Source organism: Salmo trutta, chromosome 36 (assembly GCF_901001165.1).
Source record: "Salmo trutta chromosome 36, fSalTru1.1, whole genome shotgun sequence".
NCBI lineage: Eukaryota > Metazoa > Chordata > Actinopteri > Salmoniformes > Salmonidae > Salmo > Salmo trutta.
Window position 1 is genome coordinate 3,033,238 of NC_042992.1, and position 22,562 is coordinate 3,055,799.

The following is a 22,562-nucleotide window of genomic DNA, read 5'->3' on the forward strand; positions in this document are numbered from 1 at the left end:
AATGTAGGAGAGACGAGAACTGGTGACCTCTGACTGGATGGAGTTCAACCTATCTGTGACCCTTTCTACACTTTCACAGTATTTTGATCTGTCAAATAGAAACTCGCTGCAGACAGAAAACCACTCAAATCCAGTGCCATTAAAAGGACAACAGAAAACCGTCCAGCCAGTCGGCAACTCATATTCATGTAGATGCCTGACCCAGTTTCTCCCAAACATAGAAAAAGCAGAAGACCAGATAACAGAAAATAAAAAAACAAATTCAACTGGAACGTCAAAATTTCAACGTTTAGACAAATTACTTTCTAAAGTTGGTCCCTGCGAGCCATTTCATACTATAATTGGAGGAGATCTGGCCTCTGAGATACACTATATATATACACACAGCAGTATGTGGACACCGTGCAATCTCCATAGACAAACATTGGCAGTAGAATGACCTTACTGAAGCGCTCAGTGATTTTCAACGTGACACCGTCCATTGCGTTGCCTCCTTTCCAACAGGTCAGTTTGTCAAATTCCTGCCCTGCTAGAGCTGCCCTGGTCAACTGTAAGTGCTGTTACTGTGAAGTGGAAACGTCTAGGAGTAACAACGGCTCAGCCGCGAAGTGGTAGGCCACACAAGCTCACAGAATGAGACCGCCGAGTGCTGAAGCGTGTAATAAGTAAAAATTGTCTGTCCTCGGCTGCAACCCTCACTACCGAGTTCCAAACTGCCTCTGGAAGCAACGTCAGCACAAGAACTGTTTGTCGGGAGCTTCATAAAATGGGTTTCCATGGCCGAGCAGCAGCACACAAGCCTAAGATAACCATGCGCAATGCCAAGCGTTGGCTGGAGTGGTGTAAAGCTCGCCGCCATTGGAATCTGGAACAGTGGAAACACGTTCTCTGGAGTGATGAATCACGCTTCACCATCTGGCAGTCCGACGGACAAATCTGGGTTTGGCGGATGCCAGGGGAACACTACCTGCCCAAATACATAGTGCCAACTGTAAAGTTTGGTGGAAGAGGAATAATGGTCTGGGGCTGTAGGTATGTCATGGTTCAGGCTAGACCCCTTAGTTCCTGTGAATGCAAATCTTAACGCTACAGCATACAATGATATTCTAGACGATTCTGTGCTTCCAACTTTGTGGCAACAGTTTGGGGAAGGCCCTTTCCTGTTTCAGCATGACAACGCCAAGAGGACATCTAGTGGAACGTCTTCTCAGAAGAGTGGAGGCTGTTATAGCAGCAAAGGAGGGACCAACTCCATATTAATGCCCATGATTTTTGTAATGAGATGTTCGACCAGTCAGTGTCCACATACTTTTGGTCATGTAGTGTATTTCTCTATTTCAATGTAACAGTTTAAGCCTTTTTTCCTCTTGGTATGATTCCACTGGCTCTCCAGTTAGTTGTGCATACGTTAAAGTTGTATTCTAAGAATTATGAGGGGCTCATTTTAACACTACATTACCATTGAATTTTAATCTGGACCTCGCAGCAAGTTCCACTGCTGACTATCATTCCTCCCGTCTAATAAGGAACTGATTTAGAATGGGACACCAAGTGGGTGGATTTAATTATCAAGTAGAAAAGGAAACCAGCAGTTCTCTGGACATCTTTCGGTGAGATTTGAATACCCCTACTCATAAAATATGCTGTTTTTTTGTTGCTGTTGTGGCGCTGGACTTTTGTAGAACTCACTCATTACAACAATTTAATCCACTCTCTATATCTCTATAATCCATTGTCTATATCTCTATAATCCATTGTCTATATCTCTATAATCCATTGTCTATATCTCTATAATCCACTTTCTATATCACCATAATAGACTTTATATACTATCATAATCCAATCTATATATCTCCATGATCCACTCTCTATATCTCCATAATCCACTCTCTATATCTCCATAATCCACTCTATATATCTCCATAATCCACTCTCTATATCTCCATAATCTCTATATATCTCCATAATCCACTCTCTATATCTCCATAATCTCTATATATCTCCATAATCCACTCTCTATATCTCCATAATCCACTCTCTATATCTCCATAATCTCTATATATCTCCATAATCCACTCTCTATATCTCCATAATCCACTCTCTATATCTCCATAATCTCTATATATCCCATAATCCACTCTCTATATCTCCATAATCTCTATATATCTCCATAATCCACTCTCTATATCTCCATAATCTCTCTATATCTCCATAATCCACTCTCTATATCTCCATAATCCAGCCTGATGAGTAGTACTCTCTGGTGCGGTATGGGATTGTACACGTGGTTGAAGGGGAAGTGTATGATAGTGTGTATCAGGGTACGTGGCGGTATATAAAGTTGAATTGAAGGTTGTGGGAGGGTTTTGCAGGACAGTCTTCTGGATGAATGTAAGTGAACATGAGGTGTGTATAAATTGATGTACTGTACATGATTGGGCGAGGTGTCGATGAGGTGAGGTCGGTCGGGGTGGGGAGGGGGTGAACAAAGCCAAATTAAATCATGTGACCACCTACCAACACACCTTGGCAGAGGGGAGCTCCACACCCTCCTCCGCCCACCCAGACACGTCACCCTCGCCGGCCCCTCCAGACGGTAACCAGGGAAACAGGAGAAGATGAGCACGTCTCCCACCCCAAACTGTAACCCTTTACGGGTACTGTAGGGAGGAACGCCCGGGTCTTCACAAGGTTCCAGGTCATACTCTGGAGGAGAGGAGAGGAGGAGGATGAGGATGAGGAGAGGAGAAGAGGAGGATGAGGAGAGGAGAGGAGAGGAGAGGAGAGGAGAGGATGAGGAGAGGATGAGGAGAGGAGAGGAGAAAGGGATATTTCATTAGTGAAGATGACAACTTCATATTTGTTTTTTGCGGATACCCATAATACATTGCAATAGGATTTCTTGTAGTTGATCCATGATCACCGAAACAGTCAGCTGTACCGTCTATTTACAGTGAGCTGCTGTTGTTGTTGTTTTGGATCTGTACTCCAGCACTTTGGATTTTGATACGGTTGACTGTCATCTTTAATTTGAGGGTAATTTCATCCCTATCGGGTGAACCGTTAAGAAATGAACATTTTTTTGTACATAGTACCCCCCATTTTAAAAGACTAAATGTATTGGGACAAATTCACTTCTGTGTGTATTAAAATAGTAAAAAGTGCAGTATATGGTCCTATATTCATAGCACGCAATGATTACATCAAGCTTGTGACTCTACAAACTTGTTGGTTCCATTTGATGTTTGTTTTGGTTGTGTTACAGATTATTTGGTGCACCAATAGAAATGAATGGTAAATAATATATTGTGTCATTTTGTATTCACTTTTATTGTTCAATAAGAATATAATATGTTTCTAAAGTTATGTCAGCAGTTATGACATATGTCATGGTTATGACATGGTTATGACACTGGGTGTCAAGTGTTCCTATATATGCTGTTCTTATGTAATAAAAGTGACTCCAAAATGACACAATACATTATTTTCCATTCATTTCTATCGGGCACAAAATAATCTGAAACACAACCAAAACAAACTGCAGATGCATCCAACAAGTTTGTAAAGTCACAATTGTGACGCAATCATTATGTGCCTGAGTACAGAGCCAAAACAACAACAAGAAAAACGTGTTACTGTCTCAATATTTTCAGAGCTCACTGTAGCTCAGTTTCAATGGTTGCCTGTCTTCCTATCTGGCTCATTGAAACTAGCCTGGTACCACATCAGTGTGTGCTGTGTGGTCAACTCATATGGTCATTGTGGCATGACAACAACCACAAGACAAAAAAAAAAAAAACAGATCTGGGAACAAGATAGTTTCATGTTCCTTCTAGACGAATAGGGAGGCACACAAATACACACAGACACTCATATTAGTTTTTTTTGGTGGATCTACAAATGCATTACATCCTACAATAGGTTATTCTCTCAGTATTATCCAAATATTCCTCTGTAAAGCTTTATAGCTCTATCTCATGGTCCTTCGAGACAAATAAGAAACCATGCTCCTACAGTTATACAGTGAGGAGTATAGTATCTCTGATCTATGTGGTAATATATATAGTATCTCTGATCTATATGGTAATAGATATAGTATCTCTGATCTATGTGGTAATAGATATAGTATCTCTGGTCTATATGGTAAGAGATATAGTATATAGTAGATATAGTATCTCTGATCTACAGTGAGGGAAAAAAGTATTTAATCCCCTGCTGATTTTGTACATTTGCTCACTGACAAAGAAATGATCAGTCTATAATTTTAATGGTAGGTTTATTTGAACAGTGAGAGACAGAATAACAACAACAAAAATCCAGAAAAACGCATGTCAACATTTTTATAAATTGATTTGCATTTTAATGAGGGAAATAAGTATTTGACCCCTCTGCAAAACATGACTTAATACTTGGTGGCAAACCCTTGTTGGCAATCACAGAGGTCAGACGTTTCTTGTAGTTGGCCACCAGATTTGCACACATCTCAGGAGGGATTTTGTCCCACTTCTCTTTGCAGATCTTCTCCAAGTCATTAAGGTTTCGAGGCTGACGTTTGGCAACTCGAACCTTCAGCTCCCTCCACAGATTTTCTATGGGATTAAGATCTGGAGACTGGCTAGGCCACTCCAGGACCTTAATGTGCTTCTTCTTGAGCCACTCCTTTGTTGCCTTGGCCGTGTGTTTTGGGTCATTGTCATGCTGGAATACCCATCCATGACCCATTTTCAATGCCCTGGCTGAAGGAAGGAGGTTCTCACCCAAGATTTGATGGTACATGGCCCCGTCCATCGTCCCTTTGATGCGGTGAAGTTGTCCTGTCCCCTTAGCATAAAAACACCCCCAAAGCATAATGTTTCCACCTCCATGTTTGACGGTGGAGATGGTGTTCTTAGGGTCATAGGCAGCATTCCTCCTCCTCCAAACATGGCGAGTTGAGTTGATGCCAAAGAGCTCCATTTTGGTCTCATCTGACCACAACACTTTCACCCAGTTGTCCTCTGAATCATTCAGATGTTCACTGGCAAACTTCAGACGGGCATGTATATGTGCTTTCTTGAGCAGGGGGACCTTGCGGGCGCTGCAGGATTTCAGCCCTTCATGGCGTAGTGTGTTACCAATTATTTTCTTGGTGACTATGGTCCCAGCTGCCTTGAGATCATTGACAATATCCTCCCGTGTAGTTCTGGGCTGATTCCTCACCGTTCTCATGATCATTGCAACTCCACGAGGTGAGATCTTGCATGGAGCCCCAGGCCGAGGGAGATTGACAGTTCTTTTGTGTTTCTTCCATTTGCGAATAATCGCACCAACTGTTGTCACCATCTCACCAAGCTGCTTGGCAATGGTCTTGTAGCCCATTCCAGCCTTGTGTAGGTCTACAATCTTGTCCCTGACATCCTTGGAGAGCTCTTTGGTCTTGGCCATGGTGGAGAGTTTGGAATCTGATTGATTGCTTCTGTGGACAGGTGTCTTTTTTACAGGTAACAAGCTGCGGTTAGGAGCACTCCCTTTAAGAGTGTGCTCCTAATCTCAGCTCGTTACCTGTATAAAAGACACCTGGGAGCCAGAAATCTTTCTGATTGAGAGCGGGTCAAATACTTATTTCCCTCATTAAACTGCAAATCAATTTATAACATTTTTGATATGCGTTTTTCTATATTTTTTTGTTGTTATTCTGTCTCTCACTGTTCAAATAAACCTACCATTAAAATTATAGACTTATCCTTTCTTTATCAGTGGGCAAACGTACCAAAATCAGCAGGGGATCAAATACTTTTTTTCCCTCACTGTAGCTGAATCAAAGTTCACTTTCAATCACAAGCAGAGGCTGCCCCAACCCCTACCTGAGAATGCTGCCCCAACCCCAACCTGAGAATGCTACCCCAAACTCTACCTGAGAATGCTGCCCCAACCCCTACCTGAGAATGCTGCCCCAAACCCCTACCTAAGAATGCTGCCCCAACCCCTACCTAAGAATGCTGCCTCAATCTATACCTGAGAAGGCTGCCCCAACCCCTACCTGAGAATGCTACCCCAACCCCTACCTAAGAAGGCTGCCTCAATCTATACCTGAGAAGGCTGCCCCAACCCCTACCTGAGAATGCTACCCCAACCCCTACTTGAGAATGCTGCCCCAACCCCTACCTGAGAATGCTGCCCCAACCCCTACTTGAGAATGCTGCCCCAACCCCTACCTGAGAATGCTGCCCCAACCCCTACTTGAGAATGCTGCCCCAACCCCTACCTGAGAATGCTGCCCCAACCCCTACCTGAGAAGGTGATGTTGAATCCCTCGTAGGAGACTGAGAAGTCTGAGAGGAAGCGTATCTGAGCGGTGTAGTTCCCATACAGGCCTGCACTGAGGGTAGGGGGCAGTGTTGAGCCCGTTAGTCTCCACAGGGGCTCGGGGAAGCTGCCGTTCTCTGTCACCAACAGGTGGTCATGTGGAGACTCTAGGTGGAATGTATGGAAGGTGAACTGGACACCTGTTGGGGCAGGAGAGAGGGAGAGAGAGAGAGAGAGAGAGAGAGAACAGGAGAAGAGTCAGCTACATTCATCCTGTTGGGCAGGAGAGAGAGAGAAACATAGAGAGAGAGAGAGAGATATATAAACAGAGAGAGAGAGAGAGAGAGAGAGAGAAAGAGCAGGAGAAGAGTCAGCATGGATCATGTGTTTGTACAGCTGAATCTGATGGTTTCTAACACTTGATGGAACCTTTCAGAAGACAAATACAGTAGAATCTATTTTAGAGTTGGCTTGGCTGTATCAAATACAGTAGAATCTATTTTAGCGTTGGCTTGGCTGTATCAAATACAGTAGAATCTATTTAGTGTTGGCTTGGCTGTATCAAATACAGTAGAATCTATTTTTGTGTTGGCTTGGCTGTATCAAATACAGTAGAATCTATTTTAGCATTGGCTTGGCTGTATCAAATACAGTAGAATCTATTTTAGCGTTGGCTTGGCTGTATCAAATACAGTAGAATCTATTTTAGCATTGGCTTGGCTGTATCAAATACAGTAGAATCTATTTTAGTGTTGGCTTGGCTGTATCAAATACAGTAGAATCTATTTTAGCGTTGGCTTGGCTGTATCAAATACAGTAGAATCTGTTTTAGAGTTGGCTTGGCTGTATCAAATACAGTAGAATCTATTTTAGCGTTGGCTTGGGTGTATCAAATACAGTAGAATCTATTTTAGCGTTGGCTTGGCTGTATCAAATACAGTAGAATCTGTTTTAGCGTTGGCTTGGGTGTATGAAATATAGCTGATGTCACAGATTCCTCCGGAACTTTCATCACACACACCTGACCCCTATTCCCACTGGTTAGTATTTGTATATATGTGCCCTTTGGTTTCCATTGGACGGTCCATTATTGTTACAATGTCTGTTGGTGCGTGTGAGTACCTGCGCTGTGTGTTTTGGGCTTTCGTGCCCTTGTGGATTGCCAGATGATTACAGGTCTCGTCCCGTGTGTTAATTATCGTGTGTTATTTATTCGAGGCTCTTTTGTTTGGGTTTCAACCCTGTGTTTTGTTACGTGTTTGTTTGGTCGGCACGCCGTAATTTGGGTAAAATAAAAACTCCTCTTATGCATTCCTGCGTCTGTCTCCCGATCCTTCATGCCAACGTGACAGTAGAACCTATTTTAGGGTTTGCTTGGCTGTATTCCTTCAACTGCACAAACACAATTCCCGACAAGGAGCTGTAACAGAAAGTCTAATAAAATGTGTAAACTACAGGAGAGAGTAGGAGCCACTCTGAGAGAACAATGGAATCTGAGCAGACCATGGTTCTGTGTTACAAAAGCAAAATAACAGCCTTCAACAGCATTCACCAGCCTTCACGAGCCTTCAACAGTTTTCAACAGCCTTCACCCGCCTTCACCCGCCTTCAACCGCCTTCACCAGCCTTCACCAGCCTTCACCAGCCTTCACCAGCCTTCACCAGCCTTCAATAGACTTCAACAGACTTCACTGGTCTTCACCAGCCTTCACCAGCCTTCACCAGCCTTCACCAGCCTTCACCAGCTTTCACCAGCTTTCAGTAGCCTTCAGTAGCCTTCACCAGCCTTCAATAGACTTCAAAAGACTTCAACAGCCTTCACCAGCTTTCACCAGCTTTCACCAGCTTTTAACAGCCTTCAATAGACTTCAACAGCCTTCACCAGGGGAAGAAGACAAATGTCGATGACAATGGTTGTGCTGGTGTATTTTAGCACGCAAACAACACAATTACCCATCATGTATTTCCACAAGGGAGTCCAATATAATGTGTCTCAATTAAACAAAAGTGATTTTATACAAATATACAGAACCATTCAAAATGTTGGACTCACCTACTCATTAAAGGGCTTTTCATAATATTGTATTATTGTATACATTGCAGAATAATAGTGAAGACATCAAAACTATGAAATAACACAAATGGAATCATTTAGTAACCAAAAAAGTGTTAAACAAATAAAAAAATAACTTGTATTTGAGATTCGTCAAAGTGTATTTATTTATTTCACTTTTATTTAACCAGGTAGGCAAGTTGAGAACAACTTCTCATTTACAATTGCGACCTGGCCAAGATAAAGCAAAGCAGTTCGACACATACAACAACACAGAGTTACATGTGGAGTAAAACAAACATACAGTCAATAATACAGTAGAAAAATAAGTCTATATACAATGTGAGCAAATGAGGTGAGATAAGGAAGGTAAAGGCAAAAAAAGGCCATGGTGGCAAAGTAAATACAATATAGCAAGTAAAACACTGGAATGGTAGATTTGTAGTGGGAAAAAGTGCAAAGTAGAAATAGAAATAATGGGGTGCAAAGGAGCAAAATAAATAAATAAATAAATACAGTAGGGGAAGAGGTAGTTGTTTAGGCTAAATTATAGATGGGCTATGTACAGGTGCAGTGATCTGTGAGCTGCTCTGACAGCTGGTGCTTAAAGCTAGTGAGGGAGATAAGTGTTTCCAGTTTCAGAGATTTTTGTAGTTCGTTCCAGTCATTGGCAGCAGAGAACTGGAAGGAGAGACGGCCAAAGGAGGAATTGGCTTTGGGGGTGACCAGAGAGATATACCTGCTGGAGCGCGTGCTACAGGTGGGTGCTGCTATGGTGACCAGTGAGCTGAGATAAGGGGGGACTTTACATTGCAGGGTCTTGTAGATGACCTGGAGCCAGTGGGTTTGGCGACGAGTATGAAGTGAGCGCCAGCCAACGAGAGCATACAGGTCGCAATGGTGGGTAGTATATGAGGCTTTGATGACAAAACGGATGGCACTGTGATAGACTGCATCCAGTTTATTGAGTAGGTAATTGGAGGCTATTTTGTAAATGACATCGCCGAAGTCGAGGATCGGTAGGATGGTCAGTTTTATGAGGGTACGTTTGGCAGCATGAGTGAAGGATGCTTTGTTGCAAAATAGGAAGCCAATTCTAGATTTAACTTTGGATTGGAGATGTTTGATGTGAGTCTGGAAGGAGAGTTTACAGTCTAACCAGACACCTAGGTATTTGTAGTTGTCCACATATTCTCAGTCAGTACTCTGGACGGGCGGGCAGGTGCGGGCAGCAATCGGTTAAAGAGAATGCATTTAGTTTTACTTGTAATTAAGAGCAGTTGGAGGCCACGGAAGGAGTGTTGTATGGCATTGAAGCTTCTCTCTGGGCCAGTGGAACGCTTGCGTCCCACCCTAATCAACAGCCAGTGGAATTGCTTCGCGCTAAATGCAAAACCTCATAAATGCTATAACTTCAATTTCTCAAACATATGACTATTTTACACCGTTTTATAGATACACCTCTCCTGAATCGAACCACGTTGTCCGATTTCAAAAAGGCTTTACAGCAAAAGCAAAACATTAGATTATGTCAGCAGAGTACCCAGCCAGAAATAATCACACAGCCATTTTCAAAGCAACTAGCATGCATCACAAATACCCAAAACACAGCTAAATGCAGCACTAACCTTTGACAACCTTCATCAGATGACACTCCTAGGACATCATGTTACACAACACATGCATTTTTTGTTCGATAAAGTTCATATTTATATATAAAAACAGCACTTTACATCGGCGCATGACGTTCAGAAAATCTTTTGCCTCAAATGTTTCCGGTTTATTAGCGCTACAATTTACAAAATTACTATTCGAAAACATTGTTAAAATGTAATATTGTCATTCAAAGACTTATAGATTAACATGTCTTGAATGCCATCTCTTGGCCAGATTTAAAAATAACTTTACTGGGAAATCACACTTGGCAATAAACGACGTGGTATGCTCAGAAAAATAGTCTAGGCTATACATGTTTTGAGCCATCTTGGAACGATCAACCATCAAAAATACTATTGTAAATAATCCCTTACCTTTGATTATCTTTATCAGAAGGCACTTCTAGGAATCCCAGGTCCATAACAAATGTAGTTTTGTTCAAAAAAGTTAATAATTTATTTCCCAATAGTATTAGCGCGCTCCGAAGGCTAGTGAAAATATACCATATGCGTCTGACTTGTCGTCAGGAATGAGCAAAAAATATATATTTAAGTTCATTCAAACATGTCAAACGTTGTATAACATAAATCTTTAGGGGCTTTTTCAACCAGGGCTTCAATAATATTCCATTGGGACGGTTGCATTGTCTTTCAAAACGTTTCGAAAAGGGAGAGTACCCATGGGCGCCGACGTCACAATGGTAATGGCCCATCCCCTGTGACCAAGATAAACATCCTCTCTTTCAGTCAATTTTGATGGTAGGAGGCTCAAACCACTTTGTAAAGACTGGGGACATCTAGTGGAAGCCATAGGAAGTGCTAAATGAATCGCAAGCCCGTGTGTTTCAATGGCAAATGCTTGAAGTAATATCCACACATCAGATTTCAGTTTCCTGTCAGGATTTGTCTCAGGGTTTTAACTGCCATATGAGTTCTGTTATACTCACAGACACCATTCAAACAGTTTTAGAAACTTGAGGGTGTTTTCTATCCAAAGCCAATAATTATATGCATATTCTAGTTACTGGGCTGGAGTAGTAACCAGATTAAATCGGGTACGTTTTTTTATCCGGCCGTGCAAATACTGCCCCCTAGCCCTAACAGGTTTTAACACAGTGTCCAAAGAAAGGCCAGGCGTATACAGAATGGTATCGTCTGCGTAGAGGTGGATCAGAGACTCACCAGCAGCAAGAGAGACATCATTGATGTATACAGAGAAAAGAGTTGGCCCTAGAATTGAACCCTGTGGCACCCCCATAGAGACTACCAGAGGCCCGGACAACAGGCCATCCGATTTCACACATTGAACTCTATCAGAGAAGTAGTTGGTGAACCAGGCGAGGCAATCATTTGAGAAACCAAGGCTATTGAGCCTGCCGATGAGGATGTGATGATTGACAGTGTCGAAAGCCTTGGCCAGGTCAATGAATACGGCAGCACAGTATTATTTCTTATCGATGGTGGTTACGATATCGTTTAGGACCTTGAGCGTGGCTTAGGTGCACCCATGACCAGCCCTGAAACCAGATTGCATAGCGGAGAAGATGCGGTGGGATTCGAAATGGTCGGTAATCTGTTTGTTGACTTGGCTTTCAAAGACCTTAGAAAGGCAGGGTAGGATAGATATAGGTCTGTAGCAGTTTGAGTAAAGAGTGTCCCCCTCTTTGAAGAGGGGGATGACCGCAGCTGCTTTCCAATCTTTGGGAATCTCAGACGACACAAAAGAGAGGTTGAACAGGCTAGTAATAGGCGTTGCAACAATTTCGGCAGATACTTTTAGAAAGAAAAGGTCCAGATTGTTTAGTCCGGCTGATTTGTAGGGGTCCAGATTTTTCAGAACATCAGCTGACTGGATTTGGGAGAAGGAGAAATGGGGAAGGCTTGGGCGAGTAGCTGTGGGGGGGTGCAGTGCTGTTGACCGCGGTAGAGGTAGCCAGGTGGAAAGCATGGCCAGCCGTAGAAAAATGCTTATTGAAATTCTCAATTATAGTGGATTTATCAGTGGTAAAGTAGCCACCCTTTGCCTTGATGACAGCTTTGCACATCCTTGGCATTCTCTCAACCAGCATAATAAGGTAGTCACCTGGAATGTATTTCAATTAACAGGTGTGCCTTGTTAAAAGTTTTTGTGGAATTTCTTTCCTTCTTAAAGCGTTTGATTCAATCAGTTGTGTTGAGTCAAGACAGGGGCGGTATACAGCAGATAGCCATATTTGTTTAAAGACCAGGTCCCAATAATGACAAGAACAGCTCAAATAAGCAAGGAGAAATGACAGTCCATCATTACTTTAAAAGGTGGACTTCAAGAACTTTGAAAGTTTCTTCAAGTCCTGTCACAATAACCATCAAGCGCAATAATGAAACTGGCTCTCATGAGGACCGCCACAGGAAAGGAAGACACAGAGTTACCTCTGCTGCAGAGGATAAGTTCATTAGAAATTGCAGCCCAAATATATGCTTCACAGAGTTCAAGTAACAGTCATTCACATCTCAACATCAACTGTTTAGAGGAGACTTCGTGAATCAGGCCTTCATGGTGGAATTGCTGCAAAGAAACCACTACTAAATGACACCATTAAGAAGAAGAGACTTGCTTGGGCCAAGAAACACGAGTCCAAATTTGTGATATCTGGTTCCAACCGCCACGTCTTTGTGAGACGCAGAGTAGGTGAACGGATGATCTCCGCATGTGTTGTTCCCACCGTGAAGCATGGAGGGGGAGGTGTGATGGTGTGGGGGTGCATTGCTGGTGACACTGTCTGTGATTTATTTAGAATTCAAGCACACTTGACCAGCCTGGCTACCACAGCATTCTGCAGCGATACGCCATCCCATCTGGTTTGCACTTAGGTGGACTATCATTTGTTTTTCAACAGGACAATGACCCAACACACCTCCAAGCTGTGTAAGGGCTATTTGACCAAGAAGGAGAGTGAAGTAACTTTTTTCGTTACTTCATGATTCCATATGTGTTGTTTCATAGTTTTGATGTCTTCACTAATATTCTACAATGTAGAAAATAGTAAAAATATAGAAAAACCCTTGAATGAGTAGGTGTTCTAAAACGTTAGTATCAGTTAAAAGTTTGCACACACCTACTCATTCAGAATTTTTCTATATTTTTACTATTTTATACATGGGGGGGTTAGTTATTTTTGGTTAAAGATTTTTTTATTTAAATCATCAGGATTTCAGCAAAACATTTGATAATTTCAGGAAATCTGTATCCCCCCACTAAAAAATAAGACATGACCGTGTCTCAATGTAATCAAGGTGTGAAATGATTGTTATTTTCCAATACAATCTCTTTTGGGGCTTAGTTGCGGTCAATTTACAGTGTATAAACTATTATCATTCTGTTAAAGCCCAACAACCATTCGCTCAGACAAAAAAAATTTCAAGATTGAATCTAGATGCCTACACATAACCTATAGCCTACACAGGTTTCACATGTGGTGCTAGATCTAATAGTCATGTGATGGGGGTTGGGCAACCAAGATAGTTTATGAAGAGGAATCCAAGATACTTCATGAAGAGGAAACCAAGATACTTTATGAAGAGGAAACCAAGATACTTTATGAAGAGGAAACCAAGATACTTCATGAAGAGGAAACCAAGATACTTTATGAAGAGGAAATAACTTTAATAGTGATGTGACTGGGGGGTTGGGTATCAGCGGTGCAGGGATGTACCAGCATTCTTTGTAGGACCTGATAAATGAAATGACAATGTCAGTGAAATTGAAATTGAATCAGACTGAAAGCATGTAGACAGGAATGGCCCTGCTCACCTTTGCCGTGGGAGGACTCTATCATCCAGGTGCAGTTGAGGTTGTGAGGATAGAAGTCTGGAAACCCCGGAGAGAGGATGGTACCGGTGTTACCCTGAATATAACCTCCACACAACGCTGCAGAGAGAGGGGGAGGAAGGGGGAGGCGAGGGAGGGCGGGAGGCATAAAGAGAGGAGGGTTAGATAGAGAGAGAACGAGAGAGTGAAAGAGAGAGCGAAAGAGAGAGTGAGAGAGCGAAAGAGAGAGAGAGAGAGGGACAGAGAGGGAAAGAGAGAGAGAGAGAGAGAGAGAAAGAGAGAGAGACAGAGAGGGGGACAGACAGAGACAGTATTGGTAGATACTAAAACTACACTTAATGAAATGTCCCCAGGTTTCACCATGCACTACAATGCAGTTTACTAGCAGTGCCCTTCTGAAGGACATATACAGAGAGGGGGATATCATCAATATCATTATACAGGAAGAGGAAATCAATACTGGCCTTAAATATAAAAGCCTTTACAGTGAAATAGGAAGGCGAGTCATAGATAAAAATATTTTACAGTGGAAAAAAAAAAGAGATGAACATTTTAGAGGGTAGGAAACATCTAGAAAGACTTGTCTAGTTGCCAAATACTCAGAGAATAAAGTGAATATAGCATCTGATATAGAAGTATTTGCGAAAAGGCTGTCACTTTGAGGATACATTCAGACACTACATAATAGGGCCCTGAACACTGATTTAGGGTCCGTTTCAAGATTCCCCCCCCCCCCAACGGTTAAAGTTAGATATAGGGAAGTCATAAGATTATCCTAGCGTTACTGTATGACAAAGGGAAACTTCCACCTGGAGCTAACCTGGGCGCCATTTTGTGAACAGAATTCAGAAATCGGGCCGTACCATCACAGCTGGGCAGGGGTCGACACCACTGGAAGTTTGGTTCACACTCCAGGGGTTCTGGGTCGCTGAGGGAGTACCCCGCGTCACAGCTGAACGTTACCAAGGCACCCACGTAGAAGTCGTTGCCATGGCGTTGGCCGTTGACGGGGATGCCAGGGTCGACACAGTGATCTGACTGTAGCTGTAGAGCTGAGGAGGAAAACACACTGGGGTTACTACACACACACACACGCACACACACAAACACACACACAGGTTATTACACACACACACACACACACACACACACACACACACACACACACACACACACACACACACACACACACACACACACACACACACACACACACACACACACACACACACACACACACACGGGTTATTATACACACGCACACACGTGCACACACACACACAGAGACACACACACACACGCACACACACACATGCGCACCCGCACACACACACACCCCTCTTCCCTACGCCACAATACCACATCCCATTTTGATTGCGTCATTCTGTATTTCAGGTTCAACACCTATCTCAAATGGACCGGTGTAACAGTGTGACATACTAAAAGGCATTTATTCAGTACCATGACGCACTAAGGTCGTGTACCAAATGGCACACTATTCTCTACACCAAGAGGACCGCAATGGAAACAAGTCCCAGACTTTATTGTGTGTTGTCCTCCATGATTTAACTCATGTGCACTTATGGCTTTTTCAAGTTATATGTGTGATTGTTTTTTTTTTTTTTTACTTCAAATTAATAAACTAAACTAAAGTACTTTTGACCAGGGTCCATACGGAGAAGGGTGCCATTTGGAACGCAAACTAAAACTCTTGCACAACTTCCTGTCGGTTTTTTGTTTTGAATACAGGGACCAACTAAAAGTGATCTCTCCTACACACATACCTGTCCCTGTTTCTGTCTGAGTGGTGCAGTAGCCATGGTGAATTATTAAAGCCTAGCAGAGAGTGTGGTGTGACTAAGGGTTACTAAGCTGAGTCAGGTAAAGCAGAGAGTGTGGTGTGACTAAGGGTTACTAAGGTTCAAGATGGCCACCATTGTTCCTGTTACCAAGAAAGCTAACGTAACTGAATTAAATTACTATCGTCCCGTAGCACTCACCTCTGTCATCATGAAGTGCTTTGAGAGGCTAGTCAAGGATCATATCACCTCCACCCTACCTGATACCCTAGACCCACTTCAGTTTGCTTATCACCCCAATTTATTTATTTTTACCTTTATTTAACTAGGCAAGTCAGTTAAGAACAAATTCTTATTTTCAATGACGGCTTAGGAACAGTGGGTTAACTGCCTTGTTCAGGGGCAGAACGACAGATTTTTACCTTGTCAGTTCAGGGATTTGATCTAGCAACCTTTCAATTACTAGTCCAACGCTCTAACCACTAGGCTACCTGCCACCAAGTCCAATAGGTCCACATACGACGCAATCGCCATCACACTGCACATTGCTCTATCCCATCTGGAGAAGAGGAATACCTATGTAAGAATGCTGTTCATTGACTACAGCATTCAACACCATAGTGCACTCCAAACTCATTATTAAGCTTGAGACCCTGGGCCTCGACCCTGCCCTGTGCAACTGGGTCCTGGACTTCCTGCCAGGCAGCCCCCAGGTGGTGAAGGCATGATTATATCTCAGTCAATGACCTGGCTTGTTTATATCTCAGTCAGGGACCTGGCATGATTATAGCTCAGTCAGAAACCTGGCATGATTATAGCTCAGTCAGAGACCTGGCATGTTTATATCTCAGTCAGGGACCTGGCATGATTATAGCTCAGTCAGAGACCTGGCATGATTATAGCTCAGTCATAGATCTTGCATGATTATAGCTCAGTCAGAGACCTGGCATGATTATAGCTCAGTCAGAGACCTGGCATGTTTATATCTCAGCCAGGGACCTGGCATGATTATAGCTCAGTCAGAGACCTGGCATGTTTATAGCTCAGTCAGAGACCTGGCATGATTATATCTCAGTCAATGACCTGGCATGTTTATATCTCAGTCAGGGACCTGGCATGATTATAGCTCAGTCAAGGACCTGGCATGATTATATCTCAGTCAGGGACCTGGCATGATTATATCTCAGTCAGGGACCTTGCATGATTATGGCTCAGTCAGGGACCTGGCATGATTATAGCTCAGTCAGAGACCTGGCATGATTATATCTCAGTCAGGGACCTGGCATGATTATAGCTCAGCCAGAGACCTGGCATGATTATATCTCAGTCAGGGACCTGGCATGATTATAGCTCAGTCAGGGACCTGGCATGATTATAGCTCAGTCAGGGACCTGGCATGTTTATATCTCAGTCAGGGACCTGTCCTGAAATGTTTCTAGCTCAGTCAGGGACCTGGCATGATTATAGCTCAGTCAGGAACCTGGCATGATTATAGCTCAGTCAGGGACCTGGCATGATTATAGCTCAGTCAGGGACCTGGCATGATTAAAGCTCAGCCAGAGACCTGGCATGTTTATAGCTCAGTCAGGGACCTGGCATGTTTCTAGCTCAGTCAGGGACCTGGCATGATTATAGCTCAGTCAGGGACCTGGCATGATTAAAGCTCAGCCAGAGACCTGGCATGTTTCTAGCTCAGTCAGGGACCTGGCATGATTATAGCAGTGGAATAAAAACACCGTATGTGACACATTTCAAGAAACTAAGTTTGTCACTATGTCACGCATCACTACTTCACAGGAGCCATTTGAACGTAAACTTTTTTTTTTTAATCAAAATGCCATTTTTAGCAGAACAAGCCAGAAACATTCCCGCTAGCCATGTGATTGGCTGAGATAATGCAGAGAGATGAGTTCGGATTAAGTTACCGTGAAGCACGCCTTCAGAATGTGTAGGTATCCTTTCTAACACAGGTTTTTTGAAAGATATCATGAAGTAGTGCAAAAGTGTTGCTAAGACTCTCCCCTTTCTGGAGGACCGAGTTTTGAAATCAGTGGAATGCCTGGTGGAAGCAGAGTATGATAGCTAATGAGATTTAAAAAATCTGAAGGTTTAATTGTAAATGCGGAGGGAGTTGAAAAGAGAACACTGAATGCTGTTATATAAAACACCTGTCCCCGGATTACATCTTCAAGCTAAGGGTAACCATGGCATCCGCGACAGAGAGGGAGAAGCGTTCATCCATGTATACGGGTAACAGAGTCTAGCTAGCTACATTTTCAGATATTATACATAAACATTTTTCTCAGAAAGTCATTTTTAGTGCAAGTTAAAGCGTACTGTTAGCTAGCTAGCTAATGTTAGCTCGCTAGCTGGCTCGCTAGCTAACGTTACATGTACGATCTGTGTAGTAACATTATTCGTATCTCAGATCCATTTGCATTGCTAGTTATAGCCTAATGTTAGCTAGCTAGCTAACATTGAACCTATTTGGTTAGCTTTAGCTACCTGTAAATTCATGCAGGGTAGTAACGTTATGAGTTGGGATTATAATTAATTCTTTAGCTAGCTAGCTACATGTCTAAACAAATGACTCCACTATGCAAGTAACCATTTCACTGTACCATTTACACCTTCTATATCCTGTGCATGTGACAAATAGATTTGGATTTGATTTGATATAGTGTGTGTTTATCAGAGACGGTAATGTGAAGAACAAAATGACCTGCACCAAAGTCAAATTAGAATATAACTTTAGGCCAAGTTCTAAAATTCTCCGGTAGAATGCCCTGCTTTTATTTCGTCACACACTATTTTACTGCTGCTCTTTAATTATTTGTTACTTTTATTTATGTTTTGGGGTATTTTTCTTAAAACTGCATTGTTGGCATGAATTTAAGTAAGCATTTCACTGTAAGGTTTACACCTGTTGTATTCGGTGCATGTGACAAATACACTACCATTCAAAAGTTTGGTGTCACTTAGAAATGTCCTTGTTTTTGTAAGAAAGGTTAGTTTTCTGTCCATTAAAATAACATAAAATTGATCAGAAATGCAGTGTAGACATTGTTAATGTTGTAAATGACTATTGTAGCTGGAAAAGGCAGGTTTTTTATGGAATATCTACATAGGCGTACAGAGGCCCATTATTATCAACCATCACTCCTGTGTTCCAATGGCACGTTGTGTTAGCTAATACACGTTTATAATTTTAATTGACCATTAGAAAACCCTTTTGCAATTATGTTAGCACAGCTGAAAACTGTTTTGCTGATTAAAGAAGCAATAAAACTGGCCTTCTTTAGACTAGTTGAGTATCTGAAGCATCAGCATTTGTGGGTTCGACTACAGGCTCAAAATGGCCAGAAACAGATAACTTTCTTCTGAAACTTGTCAGTATATTCTTGTTCTGAGAAATGAAGGCTATTTTATGCGAGAAATTGCCAAGAAACTGAAGATCTGGTACAATGCTGTGTACTACTCCCTTTACAGAACAGCGCAAACTGGCTCTAACCAGAATAGAAAGAGGAGTGGGAGGCTCCGGTGCACAACTGAGCAAGAGGACAAGTACATTAGAGTGTCTAGTTTGAGAAACAGACGCCTCACAAATCCTCAACTTGCAACTTTGTTAAATAGTACCTGCAAAACACCAGTCTCAATGTCAACAGTGAAGAGGCGACTCCGGGATGCTGGCCTTCTAGGCAGAGTTCCTCTGTCCAGTGTCTGTGTTCTTTTGCCCATCTTAATCTTTTATTTTTATTGGCCAGTCTGAGATATGGCTTTTTCTTTGCAACTCTGCCTAGAATGCCAGCACCCCGGAGTTGCCTCTTCACTGTTGACGTTCAGACAATTGGTGTTAAAATACACCAGTTATGCTATTTTGGAACACCAGGCTGCTGATGTCATGCAACCTGTCATTTTTGTGTTTATACTTTTTCATAACGACAACAACAAGTTTGATGTCGGACAACAATAGAATGTTCACGATGTCAATGCGACAACTGTCTACAGACAAGTAAATAGATGTAGTCTAGTATTGAAACCTTTGGTTGTTTACATCGCCGTACTCACTCTGTTCAGTACATGGCCTCACATGTGAAACCTTAAAGAGATGGGTGGGGTTATTAAGGCTTAAAAGGGTGTGAACGTTTCTGAATGGGTGTAGACAAAGGTGTACAGTACCTATTCAATCAAGGTCCATTTTCTCAAAAGTTTATCAACTTTCAAAGCAGAATTACTTTTCCATTGTTCCTCAACTGTAGCGTATCATACTTTTATTTTTTTTAAAACACTATTCAAATGTTGATATAAGACCGAATTGATCCGGTCGGTCACATATACAGTAACAGTCAAAAGTTTGGATACAACTACTCATTCCGGGATTTTTCTTTATTTTTACTATTTTCTACATTGTAGAATAATAGTGAAGACATCAAAACTATGAAATAACACATATGGAATCATGTAGTAACAAAAAAAAATTGTAGAAGAAATCAAAATATGTTTTATTTTTGAGATTCTTTGAAGTAGCCAACCTTTTGTCCTGAAGACAGCTTTGCACACGTTTGGCATTCTCTCAATCAGCTACACACACAGACAGCGTGGTGAAGAAGACGCAACAGAGCCTCTTCAACTTCAGGAGGCTAACGAATGTCACCTAAAACCCTCAAAAACTTTTACAGATGCACAATTGAAAGCATACTGTCAGGCTGTTACAGCAACTGTGCCGCCCGCAACCGCAAGGCTCTCCAGAGGAGGGTGCGGTCTCTCCAACGTATTACCGGGGGCAAACTACCCGCCCTCCAGGACACCTACAGCACCTGATGTCACAGGAAGGCCAAAAAGATCATAAAGGACATCAACCTCCCGAGCCACTGCCTGTTCACCCCGCTACAATCCAGAAGGCGAGGTCAGTACAGGTGCATCAAAGCTGGGACCGAGAGACTGAAAAACGGCTTCTATCTCAAGGCCATCAGACTGTTAAACAGCCATCAGCAGCACATTATAGGCTGCTGCCTATAGGCATAGACTAGAAATCACTGGCCACTTTAAGGAATGGAACACTAGTCACTTTATTAATGTTTACATATCTGGCATTACTCATCTCATATGTATATACTGTATTCTATACTATTCTACTGTATCTTAGTCTATGTATTACTCATCTCATATGTATATACTGTATTCTATTCTATTGTACCTTAGTCTAGGTATTACTCATCTCATATGTATATACTGTATTCTATACTATCCTACTGTATCTTAATCCGTTCCGCTCTGACATCGCTCGTCCATATGTACATTTGAAGTCGGAAGTTTACATACACCTTAGCCAAATACATTTAAACTCAGTTTTTCACAATTCCTGACATTTAATCCAAGTAAAAATTCCCTGTCTTAGGTCAGTTAGGATCACCACTTTATTTTAAGAATGTGAAATGTCAGAATAATAGTAGAGAGAATGATTTATTTGAGCTTTTATTTCTTTCATTACATTCCCAGTGGGTCAGAAGTTTATATACACTCAATTAGTATTTGGTAGCATTGCTTTTAAATTGTTTAACTTGGGTCAAACAATTTGGGTAGCCTTCCACAAGCTTCCCACAATAAGTTGGGTGAATTTTGGCACATTCCTCCTGACAGAGCTGGTGTAACTGAGTCAGGTTTGTAGGCCTCCTCGCTCGCACACGCTTTTTCAGTTCTGCCCACACAGTTTCTATGGGATTGAGGTCAGGGCTTTGTGATGGCCACTCCAATACCTTGACTTTGTTGTCCTAAAGCCATTTTGCCTCATCTTTGGAAGTATGCCAGGGGTCATTGTCAGTTTGGAAGACCCATTTGCGACCAAGCTTTAACTTCCTGACTGATGTCTTGAGAAGTTGCTTCAATACATCCACATAATTTCTCTGCCTCAAGATGCCATCTATTTTGTGAAGGGCACCAGTCCCTCCTGCAGCAAAGCACCCCACAACATGATGCTGCCACCCCCGTGATTCAAGGCTGGGAAGGTGTTCTTCGGCTTGCAAGCCTCCCTTTTTCCTCCAAACATAACGATGGTCATTATGGCCAAACTGTTGTATTTTTGTTTCATTAGACCAGAGGACATTTCTCCAAAAAGTCCAATCTTTGTCCCCATGTGCAGTTGCAAACTGTAGTCTGACTTTTTTATGGCGGTTTTGGAGCAGTGGTTTCTTCCTTGCTGAGCGGCCTTTCAGGTTATGTCGATATAGGACTCGTTTTACTGTGGATGTAGATACTTTTGTACCTGTTTCCTCCAGCATCTTCACAAGGTCCTTTGCTGTTGTTCTGGGATTTATTTGAACTTTTCGCACCAAAGTACATTCATTTCTAGGAGACAGAACGAGTCTCCTTCCTGAGCGGTATGACGGCTGCGGGGTCCCATGGTGTTTTTACTTGCATACTATTGTTTGTATAGATGAATGTGGTACCTTCAGGCATTTTGAAATTACTCCCAAGGACGAACCAGATTTGTGGAGGTCTACAATGTTTTATCTGAGGTCTTGGCTGATTTCTTTTGATTTTCGCATGATGTCAAGCAAAGAGGCACTGAGTTTGACGGTAGGCCTTGAAATACATCCACAGGTACAACTCCAATTGACTCAAATGATGTCAGAAGCTTCTAAAGCCATGACATAATTTTCTTGAATTTTCCAAGCTGTTTAAAGGCACAGTCAACTTAGTATGTAAACTTCTGACCCACTGGAATTGTGATAGAGTGAATTATAAGTGAAATAATCTGTCTGTAAACAATTGTTGGACAAATTACTTGTGTCATGCACAAAGTAGATGTCCTAACTGACTTTCCAAAACTATAGTTGTTAACAAGAAATTTGTGGAGTGGTTGTAAAACCAGTTTTAATGACTCCAACCTAAGTGTATACTTCCGACTTCAACTGTATATAGTCTTAATTCATTCCAACTTTGATTTGTGTGTATTAAGTATA

The 22,562-nt window shown here is 42.1% G+C and overlaps 1 protein-coding gene across 1 annotated transcript in view; it reads right to left on the minus strand.

The window, feature by feature from the left end:
- Positions 1-22,562, minus strand: part of csmd2 (CUB and Sushi multiple domains 2) — a 338,221-nt gene that overhangs the window by 224,181 nt on the left and 91,478 nt on the right. The window contains exons 16-19 of the mRNA XM_029734626.1: positions 14,665-14,853; positions 13,784-13,900; positions 6,270-6,485; positions 2,518-2,706 (exon numbers count right to left, since the gene is read on the minus strand). Coding sequence (XP_029590486.1) covers positions 2,518-2,706; positions 6,270-6,485; positions 13,784-13,900; positions 14,665-14,853 — 711 coding nt within the window. The remainder of the gene's footprint in view (positions 1-2,517; positions 2,707-6,269; positions 6,486-13,783; positions 13,901-14,664; positions 14,854-22,562) is intronic.